Genomic DNA, 21787 nt, shown 5'->3' on the forward strand with positions numbered 1-21787 from the left:
TTACATGTGTTTCAAAAAATATGCATGTGAGATGACTAAAGGGATTCATTGGTAAAAATCAACACATTAAATGGTAGTTCAGGGAAATTTTTCATTTTATATGTTTAAAAATTGATTTAAAAACATGGGCATTCTTTTGTGTTCATTCAACCCACCTCAATCCTGCAAAATAAAACAGTAGCTGCATGCTAGTCTATTTTCTGTATAATAAATTTATCATTTTTGTTTAGTTGACATCACTAAGCCGTTTTTCCATTTGCTTTTCAAATGGAATGTTCTGTTTTAAGTTGTGATGCTAGGTTAAGTCATGGATAATCTATTGTAGAATAATTTTGAGACATAAAATAGTTGTAGTTTTTTTTATGCACTCTGTTAATTCATACAGTGTAAGAAAATAACTGCAGATGCTGGTACAAATCGAAGGTATTTATTCACAAAATGCTGGAGTAACTCAGCAGGTAAGGCAGCATCTCAGGAGAGAAGGAATGGGTGACGTTTCGGGTCGAGAGTCGAGTCTGAAGAAGGGTCTCGACCCGAAACGTCACCCATTCCTTCTCTCCTGAGATGCTGCCTGACCTGCTGAGTTACTCCAGCATTTTGTGAATAAATTACTGTTAATTCATACAGCTCATTTTGTTTACTTTTTTGTCTGTCGGCAGCTGTTTCTTTCACTAAAATGACACTGGAAAAAAATGTGCTCGTGTGTTTAATTGGGAGGCGGTGAGGGTACAGGTTCACCTCAAGTTTTTTATCATGTTCCCGTGTTCCCTTCACAAACAACTTTGTCAATCACCAGGTTCATCAGCACCAGGACAGAGGAGAAACTTTCCACTGTGACCTTTGCCCTTTCACTTCGTCTCGGCATTTCAGCTTAAAGCTCCACATGCGCTGTCATCAGCACTTTCCCAGAACAGAGGTGAAGGTCAAAGAAGAGATCATTGAATCTGAGGTCGGAAGGTTACCTGCTAATGAGACTGCTGATAAAAACGAGGAAGCGCAACTACTTGGGAATAAGTTTAAAATAGAGGACCATCTTTTGGATGAAACAATGGCAGAGAATTACAAGGAAGCTGCTGTCCCATTGAAGCCAGTTAAAGAGGAACCCATTGATATGAATGTCACCAGTATATCACTACTAGATATTCATGGGTTTGGCAAAAGACCAGAAGCAATACAGCAGGGTTCAGCAAATCCATCGGAGAGATCTAATCCAACAGGCATCCAGAAAGTGTTTCTCTACAGTCAAGACATTTCTGCAACAGATTTTCTTCTGAATTTATCAGGTAATGCACTTTTCCTGGTTTAAATGCAGCTTTGTTTTTGTCTGATACTTTTAAACAGATGGTCATTTTTATTTGTATGGAGACTGTTGATGCTTTTTTTTGCTTTGAAAGTTAAAAAAATAGACATTTTATTGATTTTTAAAATTTTAAAATGTGACAATGATTTGTATATTTCTCTCATATGCAGTAAGGTAGACCGTTTCCAAGGTGAAATCTGAAATGATTTTTCACACAAGGTGATAAAAGTTTGAACTCTTGATCCTAAATGATCAATTGATTTTTTTTGGTCTAAGATTAATTTTTTTTAGTTTAGGGTATCAATGAACAAAACAGAAAAAAAACATAGTGCTGAATAGCCTATCCCCTACTCCCAATTCCTCCGTCTACGCCGTATCTGCGCCCGGGATGAGGTGTTTCACACTCGGGCTTCCGAGATGTCCTCGTTCTTCAGGAAACGGGGCTTCCCCTCCTCCATTATAGATGAGGCTCTCACTAGGGTCTCTTCTACATCCCGCAGCTCCGCTCTTGCTCCCCCTCCCCCCACTCGCAACAAGGACAGAATCCCCCTCGTTCTCACCTTCCACCCCACCAGCCAGCGGATCCAACATATCATCCACCAACATTTCCGTCACCTACAACGGGACCCCACCACTGGCCATATCTTCCCATCCCCTCCCCTCTCTGCGTTCCACAGAGACCATTCCCTCCGTAACTCCCTGGTCCACTCGTCCCTTCCTACCCAAACCATCCCAACCCCGGGCACTTTCCCCTGCAACCGCACGAGATGCAACACCTGTCCCTTTACCTCCCCTCTCAACTCCATCCAAGGACCCAAACAGTCTTTCCAGGTGAGCCAAAGGTTCACCTGCACCTCCTCCAACCTCATCTATTGCATCTGCTGCTCTAGATGTCAACTTATTTACATCGGCGAAACCAAGTGCAGGCTCGGCGATCGCTTCGCTGAACACCTGCGCTCGGTCCGCATTAACCAAACTGATCTCCCGGTGGCCGAGCACTTCAACACCCCCTCCCATTCCCAGTCTGACCTTTCTGTGATGGGCCTCCTCCAGTGCCATAGTGAGGCCCACCGGAAATTGGAGGAACAGCACCTCATATTTCGCCTGGGCAGTTTACAGCCCAGTGGTATGAACATCGACTTCTCCAACATTAGATAGTTCCTCTGTCCCTCCCTTCCCCTCCTCCTTCCCAGATCTCCCTCTATCTTCCTGTCTCCACCTATATCCTTCCTTTGTCCCGCCCCCCTGACATCAGTCTGAAGAAGGGTCTCGACCCGAAACGTCACCCATTCCTTCTCTCCCGAGATGCTGCCTGACCTGTTGAGTTACTCCAGCATTTTGTGAATAAGTCGATTTGTACCAGCATCTGCAGTTATTTTCTTATGGTGCTGAATAGTCTACAATTGCTGAAAAAAAGTAATTATTTTGTTTCTTATCAAAAGCTTTCAAGTATTAGAGAATATGTTTACTGGAAGGAGTAAAATGTCAAATACTTAACCCAACTACTTCACCTGATCAAGTAAGCTTCATCTTGGAGTGACTTCATTCCACTTGTCTCCAACAAAATATCAGCATTTTGTTTGAAAAAGCGTATTATTCTTTATCACATTAGCCCAGACTTGACTTCCTGTAATCTTTCACAACATTTGTAATTGGTTAGTAGTGTAAAATCCTACATTCGTACAGTCAGGCAGTTAGATAAGGTTTCCTTGATTCCAAGCTTTTATTGCATTATCAAGTAATGTTCTGGAATGTTCAGAACAGCTCTTCGTTGCACTCATTCAATAGCTTTGAATGAGTTCATTTGTACCAGAAGTTTGATTTATGATGCATTGGTGTATCATGAATGTCGCATTTTGCTTACTTTTACCATGGACCATAGAAAATAGAATAATGCAGCTGTTGAGTGTGTGGTGGGACCAATCTTGAGGTTCTATTTTATAATACAATCCTGCAGTGTGTGACGCTGTTATAACATTTTTAGCAATGTTTTACAAATTGTGTACATTAGCATATAAGAGCATGTTTACAGTTGCACCTTTTTATGATCAATAGCATATGTGTGGGAACAACAATTACATAATTCTTCAGCTGGTTTACGTTATTTATTCATCGTGCATTTAAAAATCTGTTTTGAATATCAAAACCAAGATAAAAAATGGCAGGCTAACTTTATGAAAATTGCAAGAAAGAAAAACATCACATTTAAATATGGTGCAGGTTGTGTAATGAAATGCATGGAACCTAAGCTGCAAGGGCAGGGAGAGTTCATTTCTGTTGCATAATAGAGTTGCCAGATAACCGACAGCCTCCATGTTTTAGTCTTGCACGTGTGGCATATCTTTTTAGATATATTAGTATTTAAAATATTCCAGGGTGCAGAAGTAAGACTGAGTATAGTGCACAAGGTAAACCTTTTTTTTTTCTCAGCTGTGAAATTGATTCCTCTTTCAGAAAGCAGTTGATTTTTGTCTTGCAAAAGGAAACACTTTATGTAGGGTTTTGTCCTGTGAAAGCTTTGCTGGATACGGCATTCCACATAAAGTAATAAATAGAAAAACCATAGTCTGCTAAGGCAAGGCAGCCACTTGCTCTAGATACTTTCGAAATACTCAGTATTTCATGCGGAGTGCTTCCTCTCCAGAAATACTGAGTTCTTTCTCTTTGTTTGACATCTCAGTGCCAATAGATAAAGTGTCTGTTGTTTCAAAATCCGAAGGACCTTAATCAAATATCTCTTTAGTCCTCGATATTTAAGGGCACTGAAAATGGCACCTTCATCTCTGAATCAAAAGTTATGGACTCAAATTCCACTCCAGGAAGTTGAGCACTAAATTTTAATCATGTAGTCAATTGAGATCTACAGTACTGAAAGAAATCCTATTACACCATCCAAGCTCATCACCAGACTCACGGGACTTGGAGTCAGCAGTCATCTCTGCAACTGGATCCTCGACTTCCTGACCAACAGACCCCAATCAGTGAGGATAGGGAACAAATCATCCTCTACAATTATCCTCAATACTGGTGTAATGCAAGGATGCATTCTCAGCCCCCTTCTTTACTCCTTGAACAGAATGTGCAGAATGTACAAATCTAATTCAATTTACAAAATCGCTGATGACACCATCATTGAGGGCCAGATATCAGATAATGATGAGTCGGAGTACGGGATGGAGATTGAGAACCTCGTGTACTGGTGTCGAGGCACCAACCTTTTTCTCAATGTCAGCAAGACAAAGATAGTGATCGACTTCAGGAAGCGACAAGTTACACATACCCCAGTGTGCATTGACAGCGTCGAAGCAGAGATGGTTGAAAACTTCAAATTCTCAGGAGCCAATATCACCAACAACTTCTCCTGGACCACCCATGTTGAAGCAACAACCAAGAAAGCACACCAACGACTCTACTTCCTTAGAAGACTGAGAAAGTTCGGCATGTCCCAGCAACCCTCGCCATCTTCAACAGATGCGCCGAAGAAAGCATTTTATCGGGCTGCATCGCTGCTTGGTTTGGGAACAGCTCCATCCAAGACTGCAAGAAATTGCAGCGAATTGTGGACGTAGCCCAGACCATCTCACAAATCAATCTCCCTTCCATCGACTCAATTTATACCTCACGCTGGCTCGGCAAGGCCAGCAGCATAATGAAGGATGAATCGCACCCCCTCTTCTCCCCTCTCGCATTGGGCATAAGGTATGGAAGTGTGGAAATGTGTATGCTGCAGACCTTGCCGAGGCCTCGATAACCGACAGCCTCCATGTTTTAGTCTTGCACGTGTGGCATATCTTTTTAGATATATTAGTATTTAAAATATTCCAGGGTGCAGAAGTAAGTGCACAGGGTAAACCTTTTTTTTTTTTTTTTAGCTGTGAAGTTGATTGCTCTTTCAGAAAGCAGTTGATTCTTGTCTTGCAAAAGGAGACACTTTATGCAGGGTTTTAGTCATTAGTCATTTAATTTTAAATCGTTGAAAACATTAGTGACGCAGTGGCGCTGGCTTCCGACGGGCACGGTGACGGACGCCCCACACATCTCTGTCCTCCATACAGCTGGCAAGCTCCTCTTTTGTCTCTACCTATGCGTCTTCCATCAACGTCTTCAGCATGGTCTTGTTTGGTCGTCCCGGGCTCCGTCTTCCATGGGTGGGCTCCCACAGCACAACCTTGTTTGCTGGTATTTCTGGATGGCGGTGGCAATGACCAGCGAGCCTCATCTCTCTCGACCTGATCTTCTCGGTCAGAGGTGGAATCTCCCCAAAGAGCTGGGCGTTGGTGGTGCGGTCCCTCCAACTGACATTTTGAACTTTTCTGAGCATTCGGTTGTAGATACCATCGAGAGACTTGGACAGTGCTCGAGTGAGAGTCCATGCCTCACACCCGTACAATAATATTGTCTCTACAGTTGCATGGAAGAATCTCAGTATGAGACCCTTAGACATCTGAGACGTTCAGATATTCCCCATGTTATTGAGGGCTTTCCATGTGAGCGCTTTCTGGACCTTGATGTCATTCTACAAGCTCTGAATCCTCATTCTACAAGCTCTGCATCCTCGCTCCCAGGTACTTGAAGTCCTCCACTTTCTTGAGAGATGCACCGCCAGTGGTCTTAAGAGGCTCATGGTCACCACCGTTGAACGCCATGTACTCCGTCTTCTTGGCATTGAGGTGGAGGCCCGCTTTCTCGCACTCCGTTTCGACCCTGCCGAGCAGCTCTTGTGCCTCCCCAATTTGGTTTGACAGCAGGACAATGTCATCAGCGAAGTCGAGGTCTGACAAGTTGACTGACCCGATTCTTCTCGAACGCCTTGGGGTGATTGTGAAGCCGAGGTCCTTGTGTTCCTAGAGCGCCTGCCTTATTGCATAATCAAGGACAATGACAAAGAGAAAGGGTGCCAGCGTGTCTCCCTGTAAGACCCCCACGAGGATTTCGAACAATTTGCTCTCGCCATCCGGGGTAACAACCTTGGCCTTGGTGCCCAAATGCATATCCTCAATGGCTCTCAGGAGACGAGGAGGGATACCATAAGCCTTCAAAATCCTCATCATTTTGCATCGATGAATCGAGTCAAACGCCTTCTTGAAATCAATGAAGTTTAGGACGGCCGGCGGTATAAATGTAGTCAATGAAAGAGTAGTTGTACAACTGTAGAAGGACCTCTATGCTCCTATACTCTCGTTATGAAGGCTACATGCCTTCTGAGTGCAGTGCGTTACGGACCCTACCTGGGAATGTGCTATGTGTAGGAAAGAACTGCAGATGCTGGTTTAAATCGAAGGTAGACACAAATGCTGGAGTTACTCAGCGGGTTAGGCAGCATCTCTGGAGAGAAGTAGTGGGTGACGTTTCGGGTCGAGACCCTTCTTCAGACTATATTGGATTTGGTCATGCGTAATGAGGAGGGAGTCTGATGAAGGGTCTCTACCCGAAATATCACCTATCCCTTTTCTCCAGAAATGCTGCCTGACCCACTGAGTTACTCCAGCCTTTTGTGTCTATCTTCGATTAATAAACAAACTTTGGTTAAAGATTCCCATGGTGGTAGTGATAAATATAATAGAATTCCAGATTCAGTTTGAGGGTGAACACCACAGGAAAAAAAAAGAGTGTCTTCAACTTAAATAAGGAGGATTATTACGGGAAGATGGTGGAGTAGTCCAAGATGGACTGGAGAAAATAAGTGATAGATATTCAAGCAACTGGAAAATGGGTGTTTACCCCAATTAAAATGAGGGGTTCCATGCGAAAGGATACTATCTGTGGTTAACAAGGGAGGTGAAAGATGATATATTGAAAAGTAAGACATATAAAGTGGCAAAGGCAGGTGAGAAAAGGTTGTTTTTTTTAGGATCCAGCCGTGAAAGACTACAAAAAGTTAATTAGAAGGGAGAACATTGATTTTCAAAGTAAACCTCTGTGCAATATCAAAGCAAGCAGTAAGATTTTCTATGTATATATAAATAGGAAGAAGTTGGCTACTGTCAGTGTGGGACCTCTGGAAAACAAGGGTGGTGAATTAAGAACAGGAAACAAAGAAACAGCAGAATAATCATTTTTTTCATAATCATAATAATCATAATCATACTTTATTAGCCAAGTATGTTTTGCAACATATGAGGAATTTCATTTGCCATACAGTCATACCAATAAAAAGCAACAGAACACAAAATACATTTTAACATGAACATCCACCACGGTGACTCCTCCGCATTCCTCACTGTGATGGAAGGCGATAAAAAGTTCAATCTCTCCCTTCTTTGTCCTCCAGCGGTTGGGGGCCTCTAACCTTCCGTTGACGGAACGATCTTGACTCCCGTAGCCGGCGGCGGGCCTTCCTCGTCGGGACGTTCAAGCTCCTGCATCGGGGGGTGGGGGGGGAATCTCGGCTCCCCCGTGCTGGGCGATCTACCCCGAGTAGGGGCTAGTCGAACATCGTGCGGCATTTGGAGCTTCCCGTCGTCGGTCTCAACTGGAGACTGCAAGCTCCTTGATGTTAAAGTCCGCAGGCAGCGGTTGGAGCGTCGATCCCAGGCAAGCAATCAGCTCCGATGGTAAGTCCACGCCCCACTGTGGGGCTCAAAGTCAATCCCGAGCAAGGCCTCCAGCTCCACGCTGTTAAGCAGCAGAGCGAAAGGAGATTCGATCCGGAAAACAATCGCATCTCTGGCAAGGTGAGAGATTGAAAAAAAAGTTTCCCCCCAACCATCCCGCTTATATAAAACAAACCAGCGAACATTAACACATACTTTCTAAACACACCAAAAATAACATTAAAAAAAGATGAAAGAGACAGACTGTCGGCGAGGCTGCCATCGTGGCGCCACCCGGTGGAATCAGTCATAATTTTTCATCCGTCTTCGGCATTGTGGACATTGCAAATATCTCTCGGGTAATAGATGGGCTAATTTACAATAACATGGAGGAGCTTGCAAAAATATTCAAATCCCAAGCACAGGAATAAAGTATTAGCAAAACTCATCAGGATAAAGGTAGACAAATCAACAGGACATGAGGGCATTTGTGCCTATTTCAAGGAAGTGGCTGTAGATGTAGTGTACCCATTGGTTGATTTTTTTTCAAACCCTACTAAATTTCAGGAAGGTACAGTGCCCTCTATGTTTGGGTAAAAAGACCCATCATTTATTTATTTGCCTCTGTACTCCACAATTTGAGATTTGTAATAGAAGAAAATCACATGTGGTTAAAGTGCACATTGTCAGATTTTAATAAAGACCATTTTTATACATTTTGGTTTCACCATGTAGAAATTACAGCTGTGTTTATACATAGTCCCCCCATTTCAGAGCACCATAATGTTTGGGACACAGCAATGTCATGTAAATGAAAGTATTCATGTTTAGTATTTTGTTGCATATCTTTTGCATGCAATGACCACTTGAAGTCTGTGATTCATGGACATCGCCAGTTGCTGGGTATCTGATGTTTCTCTGCCAGTCATCTTTAGCTTATACTTGTTTTGGGGACTAGTCCCCTTCAGTTTTCTCTTCAGCATATAAAAGGCATACTCAGTTGGGTTCAGATCGGGTGATTGACTTGGCCAATCGACAATGTTTTTAGCTTTGAATTCATTATGCTACTACCATTATCAGTTGTATCATCAATGAAGATAAATGAGCCAATTCCTTCAGCAGCCAATCATGTGCAGGCCATAACACCCCCATCACCCGTGTTTCACAGATGAGGTGGTATGCTTTTGATCTTGGGCAGTTCTTTCTCTCCTCCATACTTTGCTCTTGCCATCACTCTGATATAAGTTCATCTTTGTCTCATCTGTCCACAAGATCATTTTCCAGAACTGTGGTTGCTTTTTTAAGTATTTCTTGGCAAACTGTAACCTGGCCATCCTATGTTTGCGGCTAACCAGTGGTTTGCATCTTGCAGTGTAGCCTCTGTATTTCTGTTCATGAAGTCTTCTGCTGTGAAAGTCCTCATCTGTGAAACACGGTGATGGGGGTGTTATGGCCTGGGCATGATTGGCTGCTGAAGGAACTGGCTCACTTATCTTCATTGACGATACAACTGATAATAGTAGTAGCATAATGAATTCAAAGCTAAAAAAAATGTCAATTCTTGAGTGGCCAGGTGTTTGGGGGTTTGGACAGGTGTTTGGGTGTTTTTCTTTATTATAGAGTGAATTCTTCTGTCATCAGCTGTGGAGGTCTTCCTTGGCCTGCCAGTCCCTTTGCGATTAGTAAGCTCACCAGTGCTCTCTTTCTGCTTAATGATTTTCCAAAAGGTTGACTTTGGTAACCCTAAGGTTTGGCTGATGTCTCTAATAGCTTTATTCTTGTTCCTCAGTCTCATAATGGCTTTTTTGACTTTCATTGGCACAACTTTGGTCCTCGTGTTGATAAACAGCAATAAAAGTTTCCAAAGGTGATGGAAAGACTGGAGGAAAAACTAGTTGCTGAGAGTTCTCTTATACCTGCATTAAGGAGGCAATTAAACACACCCGAGCAATTACAAACACCCGTGAAACCATGTGTCCCAAACATTATAGTGCCCTGAAAAGGGGGGAGACTATGTATAAACACAGCTGTAGTTTCTACATGGTGAAGCCAAAATGTATAAAAATGGCCTTTATTAAAATCTGACAATGTGTACTTTAACCACATGTGTTTTTTTTTTCTATTACAAATCTCAAATTGTGGAGTACAAAGCCAAATAAATAAATGAAAGGTCTTTGTCCCAAACATTATGGGGGGCACTGTAGCAGAAGATGCACAATGGCCATTATGTTTTTTTGTTCAAAAAGAGGGAGGCAGACAGAAATTGGGAATCTATAGACCAAATTAGTTGAGGATGTGTAGGAAGGAATTGCAAATGCTGGTTTAAACTGAAGATAGACACAAAAAGCTAGAGTAAGGATGTAACAGGGAGTTGATAGACAGGAATCTGTAAATGTGTTTAGATTTTCAAAAGACTTGATAAGATATCTTATGAGGTTGGTATCTGAATTAAAAGCTATTGAAGGAATTGTGTGAACGTAGATTGAAAACTAGTTGTGAAGAAAACAAGAGTTGGAATAAATAGGTCCTTTTGTGGCTGGATGGATATAACTAGTACCCAGTTCTTTTCTCAATTGTTTAATATTTTGCATTAATGACTTGAAGGAAACAAAATGTCAGGTTTGGTGTGTTTGCGATGAGGATGTTGTGACTTTACAATCGGTAGATTGAGTGAATGAGCAAACGTCAGGCTAATAGTGTTTAATATGGGGAAGGGTGAGGTCATGCATTTTAAGAAGAATCGAAAAGGGATTATTTAAATCTAGAGAGACTGCAAATGAGTGTTCTGAGAGGTCTAGAAGTTTTAGTGCATGAATTACAAAAGTTAGCAGGCAGGTCCAGCAGATAGTTAATCGGATACAATGGCATTTTGACTTTTATTGGGAGGCGGTTGGAATTGAAGAATATGGAGCTTCATTACAGGATAGTAGAGGATGTCGGTGTGGCCACATCTAGATTGCAGGCTACAGTTTTGCAGTCCTTTTCAATAAAAAAAAGATATAGTAGTGTTGGAAATTCACCAGGCTATTTCCTGGAAAGAGAATATACAATACAATACAATATATCTTTATTGTCATTGTACAGGGGTACAACGAGATTGGGAATGCGCCTCCCATACGATGCAATAATTTAATTAATTTAAACAACAACAACCCAACGAGACAAATTGTAACAGTTTTAAGACAGAATAAAGTGCAAGTAGATCTGTGCCGGATCACTGCGTTTTGACCATCCGGCTCAGCAGGACCGGTTCATAGCAGCTTTGGCCCTGGGGATGAAGCTGTTCCTGAGTCTGGAGGTGCGGGCGTAGAAGGCTTTGTATCGTCTACCCGATGGAAAGAGTTCAAACAGACTGTTGCAGGGGTGTGAAGAGTCTTTGTGGATGCTGGTGGCTTTTCTGAGGCATCGTGTGTTGTAGATGCCCTCCAAGGCTGGTAGCTGTGTTCCGATGGTCCTCTGAGCTCTATGGACTACCCGCTGAAAAGCTTTCCTTTCTGCCTCTGTGCAGCTGAGGTACCACACAGGGATGCCATGTGTTAGGATGCTCTCTATGGTGCAGCGGTAGAATGTTGTCAGCAGCTGTTGGGGTAGACCAGACTTGATATTGTCCTAGCAAGAAAGTGTACAGAGTTTGGGTGTGTCTTCTGTGGAGTTTAGAAGAATGATGGTGATCTTATTGAACATGTAAGATCCTAAGGGAGTTTGAGAGGGTAGATGTTGAGATGTTTTCTTTGATGGGAAAGTCATGAAGAAGGCTTCGTGGTTGCAAAATAAGGGCCTAGACATTGAAAACCGGTGCATAGAAATTTCTGACATTCTATGCAGTAAATCTCTGATATTTTATGGCCTGCAGGGGAGCAGAGGCCAAATCATTCGACTCATTTAAGGCTGAGATTGATAAACATTTCAAAGTCCCATTTCTTTGAACTTATCATAACTATCACAGGGTTGGGGCCAGCATGGATCAGCCATGATAATATTGAATACCAGGCAACGTGCCAGTGGCCTGGTGACTTGCTTACTTATGTTATATTATGATCTTATGTTCTGACTCGAGAATCTAGGGGATCCCAGTCTAAAGATTAGGGCTAGTCTTTCAGGAAGTCACAAAGTGCTAGAGTAACTCAGTGGGTTACCCAGTTTCTAGAGAACATTGATGGGTGAGATTTCAGGTCAGTACCCTTCTTCAGACTTTCATAAAGTTTGTACATGCAAATAGTGGTAAAGTTTGGAACTTTCAATCAAGCTCAATTTATTGTGAAATTTAAATCTTGCATATCTTTTTGTTAACCTGTGATCTAAGGGAAACAAGGCTAAGGTGCACATGTTAAATTGGATCTTAACTCAGGTGTAAACTAAAAAATTAAGATTATCAGGAATAGCCCACCTGGCCTCAAACCTGCTCTAGCATTCTTCTAGATTGTGTTCCTTCTGCTGCTTATATTTTGTACAATATTTTGCCTACTCCACATACACGTTAGATACTCCGTGATAGCTCATCCTCGGCCCTCAAAGGTAAGGAATTGCAAAAATCACAAGACAATGAGTCCTGACATTGTTCTTGTAGCATGGTGGTTTTATTCTGAGTTCCTGACACTCCGTGAATGGCAGAGTGGGCTCAAGTGAAAACTGCTTTACCTGCTGAGCATTTTGTATTTACTTAAGATTCCCAACATCAGCAAATTTTGCTTTTGGGGAATTTATTACCCTTTGTCTATTTAATTTAAATGTTTCTGAGAATTATGAGGAACTCGTAAAGGGTACACCCGTTGGGCCCAAACCTCGTTGGGTTCCCATTGTGACATGGGGAGGTCGTATTTTTTCTTTAAAATAAATGTTAAAAAAATTTTTTTTTAATTTAAATGAAAATCATTTTTTTTCTTTAAAATATAAATGGGTTAAAAAAACAAACAATGAAAATCGCGTGAAAATCACGTTTTTCTTTACAATAAATGGGGTTTTTAAAAAACCGTATCTTTTCTTGGCTTTTTATGGTGAAAATTCTCTCTTGGACATTCTCGAGACTCCGCTCATTCAGCAGCAGCGGCAGCTCGACCGCGACGGCCGTTGCTTTGAGCGGGAAGAAGACCTGACGGACAACCGGTGTGCTTTGAGCGGGAAGAGCCAGCGACCAATCAAAGCGGCGGCTGTGCTCCTCCCATGTGGGACCCCGACCAATCGGGCGTCGAGCGGGAGGTCAGAGCCAATCAATCGACCCCACATGGGAAAATCGCGTTTTTTATTAAAAAATAAATGGCGTTCTTTTTTAAATAAAATAAATCTCAATGAAAATCGGGTTTAAAAAAAAAGGCTTTTTTAAACAAATAAACCAAATCTCAATGAAAATCGCATTTTAAAATAAATCTCAATGAAAATTGCATCTTTTCGTTAAAATAAATGTCGTTAAAAAAAAATTCAATGTAAATCGCCTTCTCTTTAAAATAAATGGCTTTTAAATAAATAAATAAATAATGAGAATCGTGTCTTTTCTTTAAAATAAATGGCGCTTAAAACAAAATATCTCAATGAAAATCGCATAAAATTGTTTTTTCTTTAAAATATATATTTTTTGCATTGGTCTAGCACCCTACCCTCCCCCACTCCCTCAACCCTCTTACAACCCTCTCACACATATACATATATATACACACACACAAACAAGATGAGACTTTTAGTAATGTACATAGATGTAACTTCATTTAGTTAGATATAGATGTGCAAATCTGTAACAGTCTGTTCACGCAAAGAAGAAAACAACAATTTTTGTGAAATTATCGAAGGGTGTTTAGTCCTTGTGGAACTGTGGGCTACTATTTACAAAGGATGTTAATATACAGCAAGATTTATATTCGTATCGAAGTGGTAAAATGCTCTCTACCGTTAAAGCAGTGTTTTAGTCTATGTATACTGCTATCTTAATGTGTTTTACTCTTAAAATCACAGCTGCAAACCAAAGGGGGTCCTTGATTCCAAAGATCAAAGTGAAAGACGAGCCTAAAGAGAGGACAACACCTGATCCTATTCTGTCACCACGATCAGTTAACTTGATTGGTAAAGACCCCCCAACTGCTGCTTCAGAGCTGTTCAGCCAGGATATGTCTTGTAAGGTGGCATCAGAGCTCCTGTTTAAACTATCAGGTACTTTTCTGTTGACTTGAATTGTAACTGTGTTTTCCAACTTTTCCAACAATGAGCAAAATATTGTAGTTCATTTTGAACAGATGTTTTGGAAAATAATGTCAAGGTTAGCGATTAAATTTTAGTACCCCATGACAGGGTATAATGACTTTGAGTTCCTTGTGAAGTCATATTGAGGAGCTTTGGTATCTTCCGGGGAGAAATGTAACGCTTGGATAGTGTTTGGCTTCATCCAAAGTAATATATCTTACAGTGCTTTGTCTTTTGGTTATGGTAAGGTAAAAGGGAAATATTACACAAAAAAAAGAAAAATAGCATAATAGAGATTTATATATTTTTATAATCTAAGACTGCTTATATTTTAAGTTTTTTGTTTGGCTCTAGCTCTGTTCAAGGTGCATATTTATTTCCAGTACTGTCCATACACTCAGGCATGTGTACAAATGCCCATAAATACCATTGCAGTTAATTGCTTTCAACATGTTATCAATCTAACATGCAGCCATCTCAATAAAAAGATCCTTATCAGAATCGCCATTTTTTGAGGGGTTTTTATGCTGTGAAGTAGCAATTAGAGATAAAATTGGACTGGGTTTCCAGGTCTGAAGAAGGGTTCTGGCCTGAAACGTCACCGATTCCTTTTCCCCAGAGATGCTGCCTGATCTGCTGAGTTACTCCATTATTTTGTGTCTATCTGCAGCTGGTTATGTTTGGTGCGCCTGAAGGCATTGCTTTGAGCTGTATAAATATTAGTTCCCTTTATTGATAACATTTGTAGTGTAAACTGCCAAAGCAAATACTTAACAGATTTGGAAATAAATTCCTTTTTAGCCGTGGTTGTTCATTTTTTTGATGGAATGGGTATATACAACTTGCAGAGCAATCAAGAGAAAACAACTCTTAACTGCACTTAAGAGTCCTACTGTGCCATAAGGCCCAAGTTCCTGTGTATTGTGAAATGAACTATGCAAAAGGTGAGGGTGATGTGCATTTAATCCCCCAATGCCGTGAGGACACTTTATGAGAGATATAAGAGGTGAGATAAAAAGGAGGAGAAAAACTTATGTGTAACTTTGTAACAAGCTGTGAGTGCCATTGAAGGTGGGATAGGGGCAAGGAAGTGCATAAAAGTATTGAATTGGAATGTACAGAAAGGGAATTGAAGAAAATGATTGACCCCTCCACTTATTTATTTTCTTCTCTTGGATAACGTATTTCTATTAGTATAAGCATAGCCTCCATTTCACAGTCCCATCATGGAAAGGTACAGTGTGGAAGCAGGACCTTCAGCCCATTGAAGCTGCACAGAACAAGAAAAAAACCCCCATCCATTTTACATTCATTTATTATTCTCCCTACACTCTCTTCAACCGCCCTCATATTCTGCCACTAACATATATGCGAGAGATTGAATCCCATTTACAATTCCCATTTAACCTACCAGCCCACATGTTTTTGGGGCTTTTGGTGGAAACCCGTTTAGTTTAGCGACACAGCATGTAAACGGGTCCGTTCGCCTACCAAGTCACTTCGCTGACCAGTGGACCTTCGTACTATCCTATACACGAGCAACAATTTACAGAAGCCAATTAACCTACAAAGCTGCATGTCCTTGGAATTTGAGAGGAAACCAGAGGACTCGGAGAAAACACACACAGTCATAGGCAGAACGTCCAAACTCCATACAGACAGCACCCATTGTCATGATCGAGCCCGGGTCTCTGGCACTGTAAGGCAGCAACTCTACGGCTACACCACCCTAAGATGTATTTTTTGGGAGTTGACAGCACCACTTGCTTGTTAGAATGGTCTTTTTAATTTATTACTTCTACCAATGCCTAATTTGGTAGAAGAGTTGTTGTCAGAGCATATAACGGACAACAAATTTAAAACATTTTTCAAATAACCAGCACCAGTTAACCACTATTTCACATTTAACTGATAATTTTGTAGAAGTAATAATAAATCATCATCTCCATAAGTCGATAAATGAATTTTTCACCGTGTTGATAAAAATCAATACCCCAGATTAAGACCCACTGTGTTACTTGCTACTCAGAACTGGGATATTCTAAATGCCATTTTGTTTCAGAAAACTTTTAGATTTCTCTCCAGATTTATGCATGTGTTTTTGTTTAAAAAAAGTGAGCTGGAAAACCCAAACAAACTCTTGCTCTGCTGCCAAAATAAATTTCATTGACGGCTGCCTTCTGACTTTTATTCCTCTGGCCTTTGCCATCCCCGAGGAAATAACGCAGCAATGTTTTATTTTCTCACTCAGGACCTGTGATTTGCTGGCCAAACCATATTTATTTTGGATCCCTCATTATCCATTTGATTATGGTGGGAGTGGGAGAGCTTCCATGTTGTATTGGTGCTGTTCGTATTAGCAATTTGAGATACCGGGCATATTAAGAGTCCGTTGTGTTGGTAATGGCACTGGAAATTCTACAAATGCAACATTTTATTTCCAGGCTTTAACATTTCTGAATTTATACTTTTTGGATTTAGTTGTACAACCTAATCATCATTATAGTCACTAACAAATTGAACGACTCTGTTGTACCACACACTGACATGTCTTTGCACACTAATGTGTCTTTGTACATTAACTTTTCAAAAGTTCATAATTTTCCCTCGTCATAAAGTGCACATAGAGATCATCTCTCTACATAGGAACAATATTGTTATCAAGCTGGAAAGGGTGTGGATTTAAGAGGAGGTTGTTAGGACTCAAGGGCCTGAGCAATAGGGAGAGGTTAAGCAGGCCAGGACTCTATTCCTTGGAGTGCAGGAGGATGAGGGTGATCTTTGAGAGATGTGCAAAATCATGAGAGGAATAGATCGGGTTGACAGTGTCTCTTGCCCAGTCTAGGGGAATCGAGAAACATGAGGGGTAACCTTTTCCACACAGAGGGTGGTGTATGGACCAAGGTGCCGGAGGAGGTATTTGAGGCAGGGACTATCACAATGTTTAAGGTACATGGATAGGACAGGATTAGAGGGATATGGGTCAAATGCAGGCAGGTCGGACTAGTGTAAATTGGACATGTTGGTCAGTGCAGGCAAGTTGGGCCAAAGGACCTGTTTCGACACACTGACTCAATGAGATAAATATTATGCATTGAAATGTGTGCTTCTGTTGCCATTTGACTTGCCATTTTTTTGTGCATTGGGCATGTCATTATTCAAGGTTCGCAAAGACTTTTGTAGTTTCCAAGTGTGCGGTATGCTTTAATTAAAACTTGGTTGTTAATATGAAGATGACAAGTTGGCTGTAAAATAAATTTGCAATTGCTCGGATCTCTTTTTCATGAAGAGCATGAACAGAAAGTCGCAGACAACTTCAGCTAAAATGTTGGATCACTTGCATTCAAATTACGGTCTCTGCATTTTTTTTCCTTCATGGGCAGAGTTACGTTGATTCTTAAATCTCATATTCCTCACTGTCTGTGTCGTTGGTTCAGTATGTTGCTCCAGAAAGAAGTTTTCCTTGATTGACAAGATCATAGTTTAAAAATACTTATTGTTGGCTATTTCTGCGACTATTTGTAGCACGGAAGCCTTTGGTTTGTTTAAAATTTGAAGTGCTTGACGCACACAAAATCACTTTTGAAATGCAGTTACTATTAGGGAAACTGATCAGAAAGCATTTTTGAGAACATCTCAACTAATAATAGTGAGCTGAATGGTGGTTGATCTGTTTTCATGAGAATTGAGGGAACATTGACGACAATGAAATCTGCTTTGAATAGAGCCTAAGAATTTTTTAATTTCTAAAAACAAAAATGGGTGGACACAGGGCCTTGAAGTTATAGTGGACTGCAACATCTGCTTTGCAGTGGGCACACAGTAGCAAACTTGGATTATGTGGTCAAATTGCTTTTTGGGCTTAGCCCACAAGACAAGCATTACCTGAGCCAAGCTGACATGCTCTAGGTCTTTTCAGAAGAAGAAATGAACAGAGGAAAAACAAAGCACCCAATTTCCAACAAGCTGTGACCACATCCATGCATAATCTGCCTTTTATAAGAGAGAACTCTTATAAGGAATATGTAAGGAATATTTGACTAATGTCTCTTTACTAAACTTAATTATTTTCATTCAAATATGCTTTTCTTGTGTGTACTTTCTTTTGAATACTAACTGAATCATTTGCGCTAGGTGCTTGATCCACAACTCCTCAGCTTTCATGCAGTTGAAAGAACAATGCAAAATACTTCCTTTGCATTTATTTAAAAACAATATTTTTGGTGTTCGTGTTCATTTGACAGGAACTTTACTGATCAACAATATGGCATGGGTTCAAATACTTAACATCCGTGAAAAAAATCTTTATTGTCTTGTTCTGATTGTTTTCCTCCTCTCTACTTTCTCTGCCACAGAGGGCAGTGGAAGCCAAATCACTGGATGGATTTAAGAGAGAGTTGGATAGAACTCGAGGGGCTAGTGGAATCAAGGGATATGGGGAGAAGGCAGGCACGGGTTATTGATTGTGGACGATCAGCCATGATCACAATGAATGGCGGTGCTGGCTCGAAGGGCTGAATGGCCTCCTCCTGCACCTATTTCTTATGTTTCGATATTACTTTGTAAGGAATTGACTCATTGCTATAAATTCTTTTCACTTTCGTGTATTTTATTATCATCACTTTCTGTTTACAATTACATTCATACATTTATTGAAATTGGTACTTTGATCTTCAGATATTAAAAAAATACTTGAAACTGATATAAAGACGCTGCTACAAAGTAAATCAGTCGTTCAGAGTACACACTCAAGGAGCACAACCATACGATTTTGTCACTCTGAAATTTAAGCCAGTTTGCATCTGAATGAACCACAGTCCAAGTATGAGACAAAGCGAGAGACACGATGATGGAGTAACTCAGCGGGTCTGGCAGCATCTCAGGGGAACATGGATAAGTGACGTTTCGGGTGGGATGCTTCTTCAGACTTGCCGGTTGAGCTTCTCCCACATTGTGTCTCCATGATATCCTGGGCTGCTGCCTGACCCGCTGAGCTGCCCCAGCAGCCTGTGTCTTTTGTAAACTGACATCTGAGGTTCTTTATTGCCTATATGAGACAAAGTGAATGGTCGCCATTCATCGATGCCAACTTGCATCGTTGGGGGTTGCGTCCATCAGCAGCCTGCGTGTGTGGAGCAGACCAGCAAACAGCGCAGCACGTCATTTTCGACTGCACTGTCCTCCGTCCCCCTGGTGGAGGGGCCCTTGACAACAGCACATTGCACTGGCTACTGCGCCTGGAGGGCGTTACATAATTTCTGCTGCCTCAAACGCAAGAAGAAGATTAATCTATGTAAATCTTCTGAAGAAGGGTCTCGACCCGAGACGTCACCCATTCCTTCTCTCCAGAGCTGCTGCCTGTCCCGCTGAGTTACTCCAGCATTTTGTGTCTATCTTATGTAAATCTTCTGACCTCTAGTGGCAGAAACTGGCTATTGTGCCACTATGTGAATATAAGAATTATGAGATTTTGAGTCAAGTCAGTGTTTTATTGTCATACTAGACCAAGTGGACCCGTTGGGCCCAAACCTCTCCTCCCCCCCTCCCTCCACCTCCCCTCCCCCTTTCCCCCTTCCCCATTCTCACTCCCCCATTCCCCCATTCCCCTCAATCCCCTTTTATCCTCCCTCCCTCCACCCCCCTCCCCCTCCCTCCTTAGGAGATAGATTTAACTTTAAAATGTGAATAGCTTAAAATATAACACTGATTTCAATAAAACTTCTTCCATTAGTACCAAAGGGACCACGGTGGGCCTAAAATTGTCGCGCCATCGTGTACCGTTTTGGCTGTAGTTCAGGAACAAACAAACAAGCAAACAAACGAGAGTTTTAGTATATAGATTTCCCAGATAGAACAATGAAATTTTTACCTGCAGCAGCACAACAGAGTATGTAAGCATAGTACACTGTAAACAATATAATAAATGAGGAAAAAAAAGTTCAGTGCGTGTACAGTACACATACCCACATATACATCTATTGTTTCTATCCAGAGATGCTGCCTGTTCTGTGGAGTTATTCCATCATGTGTCGATCTTCAGTGTAAACCAGCATCTGCAATTCCTTCCTACACATAATAAATATATATATACACACACACACACACACACACACACACACACACACACACACACACACACACACACACACACACACACACACACGCGTACATACACATCAACAATAATAGTGCAATAATAGTCTGTAGTTCAGAACTTATTTGGAAGTTGTAGTGTTTAATAATCTAATGACTGTAGGGAAGAAGCTGTTCCCGAACCTGGACGTTACAGTTTTCAGGCTCCTGTACCTTCTTCCCGATGGCAGGGGTGAAATGAGTGTGTGGCCAGGGTGGTGTGGGTCTCTGATGATGCTGGCTGCCTTTTTGAGGCAGCGACTCCGGTAAATCCCTTGGATGGTGGGAAGGTCAGAGCCTGTGATGGACTGGGCAGTGTTCACAACTTTTTGCTGTCTTCTTCGCTCCGGGGCATTTAAGTTGCCTAACAAGGCTGTGATGCAACCAGTCAATATGCTCTCTACTGTACACCTGTAGAAGGTCAAGAGAATCCTCTCTGACATACCGAATCTCCTTAATCTTCTCAAGAAGTAGAGGCATTGATGGGCTTTCTTTATAATTGCATCAGTGTGCTGGGTCCAGGAAAGATTTTCAGAAAATGCACGCCCAAGAATTTGAAGCTTTGAGCCTCTCCACCATCGTCCTGTTGATATAGACAGATTTGTGGGTCAATAGACAATAGGTGCAGGAGGAGGCCATTCGGCCCTTCGAGCCAGCACCGCCATTCATTGTGATCATGGCTAATCATTCACAATCAGTACCCCGTTCCTGCCTTCTCCCCATACCCCCAGAATTCCACAGATTTACAACTCTCTGACTGAAAAAGTGTTTCCTCATCTCTGTTCTAAATGGCCTACCCCTTATTCCTAAACTGTGGCCCCTAATTCTGGACTCCCCCAACATTGGGAACATGTTTCCTGCCTCTAATGTGTCCAATCCCTTAATAATCTTATATGTTTCAATAAGATCCCCTCTCATCCTTCTAAATTCCAGTGTATACAAGCCCAGTCTCTCCAGTCTTTCAACATACGACTGTCCCGCCATTCCGGGAATTAACCTAGTGAACCTACGCTGCAAGCCCTCATTAGCAAGAATATCCTTCCTCAAATTTGGAGACCAAAACTGCACACAGTACTCCAGGTGTGGTCTCACTAGGGCCCTGTACAACTGCAGAAGGACCGCTTTGCTACTATACTCAACTCCTCTTGTTCTGCAGGCCAACATTCCATTGGCTTTCTTCACTGCCTGCTGTACCTGCATGCTTCCTTTCAGTGACTGATGCACTAGGACACCCAGATCTCATTGTACGTCCCCTTTTCCTAAGTTTCTCAAACCAGGAGAGTTTCAGGTTCTGGGTTAAAACGTTTAGAACTTAACTAGTTTAATTCTATGCAACAGGAGGCTGTGGAAATTAAATTGCTGAATGTATTTAAGGAGATGTATTTCTAATCACAAAAAGCATCAAAAAAGCATCAAAGATGGGGTGAGAGAACAGAACTATAGGATTATGGCATAAGATTCAATGAGGTGATACTAGTGAAAGAGACTTGAAGGGTTATATTACATACTCCTGTTTTCCGATTCCAGTGTTTGCTTCTGGAGCTTAAAGTAAGTCTTAATATTCTCTTCTCTAATTACACATTTGGGTTTGAGATTTTCCTTTGCCTTGCAAGAATTTACTGAATTCCACCATGGCTTGTAAAACATCCTACAT

General features: G+C 41.5%; 1 protein-coding gene across 1 annotated transcript in view; it reads left to right on the forward strand.

The window, feature by feature from the left end:
* Positions 1-21787, forward strand: part of znf827 (zinc finger protein 827) — a 90608-nt gene that overhangs the window by 21230 nt on the left and 47591 nt on the right. Inside the window, exons 4-5 of the mRNA XM_078406959.1 lie at positions 797-1283; positions 13777-13971. Coding sequence (XP_078263085.1) covers positions 797-1283; positions 13777-13971 — 682 coding nt within the window. The remainder of the gene's footprint in view (positions 1-796; positions 1284-13776; positions 13972-21787) is intronic.

Source organism: Rhinoraja longicauda, chromosome 1, assembly GCF_053455715.1.
Source record: "Rhinoraja longicauda isolate Sanriku21f chromosome 1, sRhiLon1.1, whole genome shotgun sequence".
NCBI lineage: Eukaryota > Metazoa > Chordata > Chondrichthyes > Rajiformes > Arhynchobatidae > Rhinoraja > Rhinoraja longicauda.